Source organism: Myotis brandtii, unplaced genomic scaffold (genome assembly GCF_000412655.1).
Source record: "Myotis brandtii unplaced genomic scaffold, ASM41265v1 scaffold303, whole genome shotgun sequence".
Lineage (NCBI taxonomy): Eukaryota > Metazoa > Chordata > Mammalia > Chiroptera > Vespertilionidae > Myotis > Myotis brandtii.
Window position 1 is genome coordinate 1,286,329 of NW_005361573.1, and position 9,771 is coordinate 1,296,099.

Genomic DNA, 9,771 nt, shown 5'->3' on the forward strand with positions numbered 1-9,771 from the left:
GCTGACGTCTTGGGGAGCCTGGGGAACGTCATCCGTTGTTGAGGGAAAGAACAGTGTACAGCCCGTTTGCAACATAGCTCAGCACCTCTTCATTATGTGAGCTACGATTTAGCACGTGGCCAGCAGTTTCACTTCTAGAGATCTACCCATGACAAACGACAACACTGCATCCATAAAAAAATAGACTCACAAATGTTTAAAGCGGCTTGATTCGTAATAGCCCCAAAATGAAAACAGCCCATATGTCTGTCAACAGATGAGCGGATAAACAAATGGTGGAATCCAAGGCCATACTGCATGGCAGTACAAAAGAACTACATGCTTATGTGCCCAGCAATATGGATGGGGCTCGCTTATGCCCAGCGAAAGAAGACAGACCCAAAAGGCAATGTGTTGTATGAGTTCAACGATATAAAATTCTCCAACTGGAGTGAGTCACCCGGATTAACAGGAAGGGGATCGGTAGTTGCCTGGATCCTAGACTCCGGGGAGAATTGATTGCAAAGAGGCACCTTTTGGGGTAACAGAAATATTTGATATCTTGGTTAGGATAGTAGTTATATGTGAAAACTCATTGAATGGGACAATTACACAGACATTTAATTATATATCGATTATACCTCAATTAGTTTGTTTTATAAAGTAAAAAAAATATTACATAAAAAAGCAATGCCAAATTGCTGCCCATCAATGGATGATAGAGATTCCATTTCTACACTTTCTATTTGGATACTTTTGGGGTTCACTTCTTGAATAATCCCTCCTTCCCTGATCTTTCTGCCTTGCTGCTTCTGTTACATATCGGAGTTCCATGTGTGTGTGGCCAGTTTATGTGATCTCTGGTCCGTTTCACTGTTTATCTTGTCTTAATTCTTCCAGCCTCATTCACAGCCCCGCTGTCGTCATTCGCTCTCGTCAGCAAATGTTTAGGCTGTTCCTGAGCCCGTGTTGTTTCCTAGACATTCTGCCAAGAGCTCCTCTGTTTCTGTGCTCCGAGCAAAACCCTGCTGGAATATCGACGGGGGGGCTGTATTGATTTTATTGATCAACTTGGGTAGACTTTGGATTTTTGCAATATTAAATTCTTTGGTTTATAACTGCGGTCTATCTTTTTATTTGTTAAGATCTTCATGAATGTCTCCCAGGACAGTTTGTAATTTTCCCTGTAAAGTTTCTGAACATATTTTGTATTTATTTCAAGACATTTGATGTTTTTTTTTTATTTCATCATAAGTGAAATCTTTCTCCTAATTATGTTTTCTCGCAGTTTTTTTTTTGTTGATGTGCAGAAATATGATTTTTCCAAAAAAAATTTAATCATATAGACAGGTAACTTTAGAATTTGTTTTAAAAAGAAGTCCATTGAACCCAGCCAGCATGGCTCAGGGGTTGAGCATTGACCTATGAACCAGGAGGTCATGGTTCGATTCCCGGTCAGGGCACATGCCCGCAGGGATCGTGCAGGAGGCAGCCAGTCAGTGATTCTCTCTCATCATTGATGTTTCTCTCTCTCCGTCTCCCTTCCTCTCTGAAATAAAAAAAATATATTTTTTGGGGAAAAAGAAGAAGCCCATTGATGGATGAGCAGAATTTGTCATGTGTGCGCACGCCTATTTTGCAAAGCGGTGGTGTTAAGGACACACTTTCCCCAAGTCCTTAAATTACTTTTTGGAGGCGAGTCTCTGCATGTGAGGTTGGCCCTGGGTCGCAGGAGAGGGTAATGGCTGGAGCTGGGGTGCTCCCAGCTTTACGTCGAGCCCCATTCGTGCGGTCACGGATGCCAGTGAGAGGGGTCTCTGGCCAGGCCAGCGTCCTTGGGTTATAACAGACACCCACGGATCTCCCGTTGTCGCGGTGCTTACGCGTGGCGCAGGCTGTCATCGCTAAAAACGTGTCGCTCTTCTCTTTCAGTATCCGGAGCGTGATGCAGAAGTATCTTGAGGAGAGAAATGAAATCACCTTCGACAAGATTTTCAATCAGAAAATTGGTAAGTCCCGCTTACGCATTGAGCATCTGCGCCTTCACTCGCGATGTCGCTGTTACCACAGTGATGTCTGCGTGCAGGCCCAATGCTCCGTGTGCTTTTACACTTCAGGCCGGGAGGGGAGAGTTCATGCAATTAACCAGGTACTTAGTGATGACTTACATTCTGAGGAACCTGTCCTGTGAATAAGCCCGTGGGAAACAGACGAGCTTGACTCGAGGTCTTAAGGGCGCGTGGGAGGCGGCCAGCATCGGGCACTTGGAACCAGAAAGAAGCTCCCTCTGTTGGGACCCACTTCTGAGGCCCCAGCTGCTCTCAGGTTGTACTTTCCAGGATCCCAGGGAGCTGGCCTGTGTCTTCCCCACACGTTACCCCATTCTCGGGGTTGGCTGTATCTTCCCTAAGTGTGGGGCTGGAGAACTTGATCTTGGCGGTTGTCATGGGTTGTGTGGGTTCTGTGCGCCATTCGTTCGGGTCAGTTCCACATCAGAGTCTGTACCCTGCAGGTCACCAGGCCTCCCCGGGTCGTATCCTGGTCCTGGCCCGTGCAGATGTGAGGTTGTGTGGGGGTGCTCTGCGGCTGCCACCGCTAGTCCCTGCAGAAGTGAGGACTGACCAGCCATTGCTTTAACGTGGAGCTTCGAGGCCCATGAGGAAGGGAGGTGTTCTCCCTGGCTTTCTGAGGCTGGCGGTGCATTTAGGGGGGACTGTCGGCCGGTGCAGGGAAGAGCTGTAGTCTGCATGCTTCCCCCCACCCCCCATCAGTTCCTGCTGTCCAGAAATTTCCAGAATAACATCTTATTCTCAGCTAGGATGGACTCCTCATTGGGCCTGCCAGCCGGCTGTATTGTTAATCTGCCCATAGCGAGGTGGTAGACAGACGATTCTAGGGTGGTCACCTGACGTCCACAGAGCAGAGTCTGAGCGAATAGCATGTTCCTTTCCTTCCTTTGCACCTTGCCAGTCCCCCAGAGTTATTCAGGTCAGATTCGCCGAGGAACTGGGTCTTAGTTTGCAAATTATTTTACTATTAAAGGAAGTGACGTTATTGAACTTTCAAGAAATGAAGGTCTTATTACAGTTCCCTGGAACTCTAATTCTGCGTTCAGTTCTGTTTCCCTGATTCATAAGCGCAGACTGACCCCTTAAATATATGTTTTTATTCATACAAATGTATATTTTTAGTAATATTTTTAATTTAAAAAAATATATATTCAGATATGTTATATGTAATGTAAAACTCACCTATTATATACAGCTGAGTGGTTTTTTTTAGTGTATTCACAGTGTTGTGTAGTCATTACCACACTTATTTTATTATTATTATTTTTATTGTTTTCAGAGAGAGGAAGCGAGAGGGAGAGAAAGATAGAAACATCAGTGATGAGAGAGAATCATCGATTGGCTGCCTCCTGCATACCCCACGCTGGGGATCAAGCCTGAAACCCAGGCATGTGGCCTGACCAGGAATCAGATTGTGACCTCCTGGTTCATGGGTCAATGCTCAACCACTGAGCCACACCGACCGGGCACCACACTTATTTTATTTAGAACATCTTCAAACCTTCCCCCCAAAGAAACTCCATATCCCGTTAGCAGTCACTCCCCATTCTCCCCCTCCCCCAACCCCTGGGTACCAGTAATCCAGCTTCTGCCTCTGGATTTGCCTGTTGGACACTCCGAATAAATGGAATCCCATAGCATGTGGCCTTTTTTAAAAAAAATTTTAATCATCACCCGAGGATAATTTTCCATTGATGTTTAGAGAGTGGAAGAGAGGGAAAGACAGAGAGAAACATCGATGTGAGAGAAACACATCGGTTGGTTGCCTCCTGCGCAAGCCCCAACCGGGGCCCAGGCCGGGGAGGAGCCTGCGACCGAGGTACGTGCCCTTGGCTGGAATCGAACCCGGGACCCTTTGGTCCGCAGGCCGATGCTCTATCCACTGAGCCAAACCGGCCAGGGCAGCATGAGGCCTTTGCATTGAGCTCTCAGCATAGTATTTGGAAAGCTCACACGTGGTGTATGTAGCACGTGTCCGGACCTCGTCCTTTGTATGCCCAGTGGTCTTCCATTGCGTGGCTGTGCCACACTGTGTTTGTCCGTTCATTCATCCATGCGCTGGTGGAGGTCTGGGTTGGTTCCCCTTCCTGGCTACTGCGCACCATGCTGCCGTGAGAGGAAGGCACGTCTTAACACGTAGTTTGTGTGAATGGTTCCCTGTGACAAACACGTGCGGTAGATGGACCAACCTGCCCCCCTTGCGGCTCTCACTCCAGTTTCTGAAAGGCATGGTGGGTTCTTTCCCCCTTTGTGTTCTCTGTTCCTCGCTCTCCCTCCTGTACCCCCTTTCCTGTCTACCCTCCCCCCAACACACATGCAACCCCCAGACATGTCCTTCCCACTGTTTTGACCAACACCTTCCCTGACATAGGCTCCGGGAGCCTTTGATCTGAGCGCCTGATGGCATTACCCTGGCCTTGAACCTTAGCTTTGGCCACACCCACTCTTCCCCAGGAGCCCCTTCGCTGGACATGGATGGTCTGTGAATTTCCTCTCAGTTATGCTGTTAAAAAACTGTCTGAGTGAGTCATTCCTTCTTCCCTTCCTTCCGACGTGTGAGCTTGGAGCTGGTCAAGAGGAGCTGTTTACTCTTGGGAGCTCACGGAGAACAGCCACTGGTGGGGTGGGGGTGGGGGTGGGGAGAGGGCACAGGGTAACCGGCCGGACACCGATCTGTCACTACGCTTTGCCGTAGCTGTAGGTTTAATGTGCCGTGTGCTTGCCTGTCTGGGCCCCCCTTTGCTCTGTGGCATTCTCCTCCGGCTGGCGTTGGGGGTTGGGGGAGAGTGGAAGAGGGGCCGCGGGAGGATAAATGGGTCCCCTCTCCAGCTCTGTATTCCTGTTTCAGCTCCCTCCGCCCTCCCTCTGTCTCTCCCATCTGGTCCACCTGCCTCCTTTCGTGACTGTCTCCATGTGCTGCCGCCCTGTTGATGTCTGTGTTACCCCTTACGGCTTCTCTGTGCTTCTCTTGCTTCTCTTTCACCCTCTGTCCCCTCGCCTCTCAACCACTTTTCTCACTGTCCCTTCCCTACCGGCACCATCCCTGCCTTTCGATTTGTGAGCTTGGAGATGGTTAGCATAGGGTTTGGGGGAACGCCCCCCCAGTGTGGGCTCTAGGCAGTTTGGAAACATGTTTTGTGAAATGAAAAAAAAGTAGGAGCCTTTGCGAGCCTTTGCTTGAGATAACGGGTGATTGGCAGACCCATTGGCTGCACCCCGAACTGATTGTTGTTTCATTAGTTTTCTTATCGATGAAGTCGGGACAATAACAGTAGCCGCTTCATAAGGCTGTTGTGAGGATTCAGCAGGAAATGTTTGCGAAGCCCTCGACACAATGATTTGTTCTCAGCAGATGCTCAATGAATGAAAGCTCTTAAATGAAATGGCTTTTAATAAAAACGTTTCATCTTACACAAAAGTGGGCTAGAATAACAATCCCGCAAACATATACATCTCCCGGATTCAATATTTTTCAACATTTTGCTATATTTGCTTTCTTCATCCCCTCTTTTTGTGGTTGCCGAAATATTTTAAAGCAATTAGTAAACTCCTCATAGCATCTCAGTCCTATATGACTGAGAGAGAGAGAAACATCGATGTGAGAGAGACACATCAATTGGTTGCCTCCCGTAGACCTGGGGCAGGGGATTGAGCCTGCAGCCCGAGGTACGTGCCCTTGACTGGAATCGAACCTGGGACCCCTTCGGTCCGCAGGCCGACGTTCTATCCACTGAGCCACACCAGCCAGGGTCTTACAGTCTCACAATCAGAGAACTGGATTCCCTGGAGCCTCTGGATAAGACCTCAGCTCGCCAGCACCCGAAGGAGCCTACCTGGACTCGTTCGATAAAGAATGGGGGTTGTTGACAAGTCACGGTGCTCCTGGTAATTTAATACCTGGCAACAGAAAACTAATACAGTGGGATGGGGGGGGAGGTCTTAATTATTTTGTTTTTAATTGCCAATTTTCAGAATAAAAGACTGAGAGCTGCATTTATCCTTCTTCTCATTCTTCCATAGAGATTACGTCCTAATGTTTATTAATTAAGTTGGTTCCTAATTGGCTGTCAGTGAAATTGACACATTTAGGTAATGACACAATATTCTTGCTTTGGCTCATTGAAAGAACAGCCTTCAAGGGATCCTGGTTATTGAATAGACAGTAAAGTCAGCTTGTCAGCGATGGCTAAGGTGATTCTGTTACAGGTTTCTTCTAGAATATACGTACATGGGAACGGTTGCTTCCCCCTCTGCCAGGGAGGCACATGGCGTTTCATAGGTTCCATCTGTCTGTGGGCAATCTATTTAGCTTCTCTGTCTGCGAACCTCTCCCCATTAGAGGAGGATGTTTCTGATTAAGAGGAGGCAGAATTCATGAGGTATGCAAATGCTCTCCAGTATAAAGACCCTCCTGGTTAATGTAATATTACATCACATATTGCCTGGGAAGACACTTCATTTTATGACACCGGGGCTTCAGAGCTTAATTCGGAGTTTAAATACCAATCTTTCTGAATTGGTATGAAGTAATGTTGGCGCCTGAAACGTGACTTTTGGTCAAAACAAAACTCTGCAGTTTTTTCTTTTAAAAAAAAATGGGGCGCTCTATTGAGGTATGGTATTACATGCCGTAAAACCCACCCATCGTTAAGTTGTAATTGGACGGGTTACAGTCTGATGAGTTCTAGTGCATTCACGGAGTTGCACAACCGTCACCACACTCTCATTTTACAAACGTTTCCACGCCTTAGAGAGACCCCTTGTGCCCACGTGTAGCCACCCCCTCCCTGCTCCCCTTCCAGCTCCCGGCAGCCGCTCACCTGCCTGCTGTCTCCACAGGAATTTGTCCTTTCTGAACATTTCATAGAAACGGCATCTCACAGCATGTAGACTGGGGCCTTCTGCACCTGGCTTCTTTAGCTCAGCGTGAGGTTTTGGACCTTCATTGACGTGGTGGGTGTAACCAGTGCTTCATTCACGGCCGGGTAATATTCCATATTGTGGATAGACCGCATTTATTTTTTTTTTTTGACCCATTCACCAGCTGATGGACGTTTGGATTCTTCTCACTTTGTGTCATTATGAACGATGCCGCTGTGGTTTCAGAAGGACATTTACACGAAAAGCATGATTTCAAAGGACATTTACATGAAAAAGAACGCGCAAATCATTTTTGGCATTTAAGGTTAAGGCATGAGAAATATACACTTGCCAGGGATTTTTGACAACAAAAATGAATATTTCATTTTTAAAACAGTACATTGGAAAAACAGAAGTTGTACCAAAAGTCCTTTGAAAAAACATTTCTGCGCAGCCCCTACAGAAATACGCAAAGATGGGCACAAATGTCACAGGCACCTATTAATAAGCACTAGTAATTATGTAAGACCAAAGGAATACTGAAAGACAGAATGAAACAGGTTAGGGTGTTTTGTTGTTGTTTTTTGTCAGTTTCAGAAGAGCAAGCCTTCCAATCTGTTTTCTAATTGATCAAATTACTTCTTCAGCTGTTTGGTTAAAACCTGCAAATATTTAAAACTGCAACTTCCAACTCAAAGGCGGGGGATTAAATTATAGTGAAGTAAGCACTTTTGCATGTGGCCCTGGAGGGAGAACTCTTAACCTGGGAGCCAACTGGTGTCAGTCTTTGTCTTCCCTTTTGTTTCCGTCTTTGTTCACGTGTAGTACCCCCTCCCTGCTCCCCTTCCAGCTCCCGGCAGCCGCTCACCTGCCTGCTGTCTCCACAGGAATTTGTCCTTTCTGAACAGTTCATAGAAACGGCATCTCACAGCATGCAGACTGGGGCCTTCTGCACCTGGCTTCTTTAGCTCAGTGTGAGGTTTTGGACCTTCATTGACGTGGTGGGCTTAACCAGTGCTTCATTCACGGCCGGGTAATACTCCATATTGTGGATAGACCGAATTTTTTTTTTTTTTTGATCCATTCACCAGCTGATGGACGTTTGGATTCTTCTCACTTTGTGTCATTATGAACGATGCCGCTGTGGTTTCAGAAGGACATTTACACGAAAAGCATGATTTCAAAGGACATTTACATGAAAAAGAACGCGCAAATCATTTTTTGGCATTTAAGGTTAAGGCATAAGAAATATACACTTGCCAGGGATTTTTGACAACAAAAATGAATATTTCATTTTTAAAACAGTACATTGGAAAAACAGAAATTGTACCAAAAGTCCTTTTAAAAAACATTTCTGCCAAAACCAGTTTGGCTCAGTGGATAGAGCGTCGGCCTGCGGACTAAAGGGTCCCGGGTTCGGTTCCGGTCAAGGGCGTGTACGCTGTGGTTTCAGAAGGACATTTACACGAAAAGCATGATTTCAAAGGACATTTACATGAAAAAGAACGCGCAAATCATTTTTGGCATTTAAGGTTAAGGCATGAGAAATATACACTTGCCAGGGATTTTTGACAACAAAAATGAATATTTCATTTTTAAAACAGTACATTGGAAAAACAGAAGTTGTACCAAAAGTCCTTTGAAAAAACATTTCTGCGCAGCCCCTACAGAAATACGCAAAGATGGGCACAAATGTCACAGGCACCTATTAATAAGCACTAGTAATTATGTAAGACCAAAGGAATACTGAAAGACAGAATGAAACAGGTTAGGGTGTTTTGTTGTTGTTTTTTGTCAGTTTCAGAAGAGCAAGCCTTCCAATCTGTTTTCTAATTGATCAAATTACTTCTTCAGCTGTTTGGTTAAAACCTGCAAATATTTAAAACTGCAACTTCCAACTCAAAGGCGGGGGATTAAATTATAGTGAAGTAAGCACTTTTGCATGTGGCCCTGGAGGGAGAACTCTTAACCTGGGAGCCAACTGGTGTCAGTCTTTGTCTTCCCTTTTGTTTCTGTCTTTGTTTGGCTGTGTTAGCTGCTGTGCCCTGAAGGCCTGCCCCTGGCAAATGCTGCCTCGGATTGACAGTCACTGAGCCGGGTTCCCACCCGATCTTGTCTGCACAGCCTTCTCCAGCCAAGAGCCACCTACCAGGAGGGAGAAGAAAAACCTCGGGGCCCCAGGCAGCTCTGCTGCAATTATCCAGGCCTTTGTGGAGACTTTCAGTGAGAGGAGGAGTTGGAGATCCGTTTAAACTTTCAAACCGCTGAGATAAACACTTGACTGAGCGCCGCTAATTGGATTTTCACCCTGGAGAAATGAGGCGCCCAGATTGTGCTGTTTCAACTTGGGTTTCCTAATAAGAATGCTGCCCAGAGAGGAAAGATGCCAGAGAACAGGAGGGAAGCGCTGGGAGGACTTAAGGACCGATGGGCAGGCAGGCTTCGCCGCTGATTTTCTTACCTGTGCGGCCTCAGCAGGCCTGGGTATTTTAAAATCCAAATTTTTAAGTGGTATCCGCATTTTTAACCGGTTTATAGCTAATCCGAATACCGCTTAAAAATTCGGATTAGCTATTAACCGGTTAAAAATTTGGATACCGGTTAAAAATTTGGATACCGGTTAAAAATTCGGATTTTGTAATCAAAGAAAATACAATAATTTCAAGAGAAACATTAAATATGCTTCATTCACAGTCATGTCCATCGCTAGCTACACATTTCCCCCATCTTTCAGGTAATTTCTGGATACCGTCCCAATAGAACTTTTCTTGTCGTGAGGCAGACCATTCAGAGACCCAGTTTTCCACTTCTTCGTACGTTTTGAAGTGCTGCTCAGAAAGTGCGTGTGCCATCGATCGGAACA

The 9,771-nt window shown here is 46.2% G+C and overlaps 1 protein-coding gene across 1 annotated transcript in view; it reads left to right on the forward strand.

The window, feature by feature from the left end:
* The first annotated feature begins 297 nt into the window (after positions 1–297).
* Positions 298–9,771, forward strand: part of ADRBK2 (adrenergic, beta, receptor kinase 2) — a 70,519-nt gene continuing 61,045 nt past the window's right edge. Inside the window, exons 1-3 of the mRNA XM_014542423.1 lie at positions 298–430; positions 1,320–1,329; positions 1,912–1,988. Coding sequence (XP_014397909.1) covers positions 298–430; positions 1,320–1,329; positions 1,912–1,988 — 220 coding nt within the window. The remainder of the gene's footprint in view (positions 431–1,319; positions 1,330–1,911; positions 1,989–9,771) is intronic.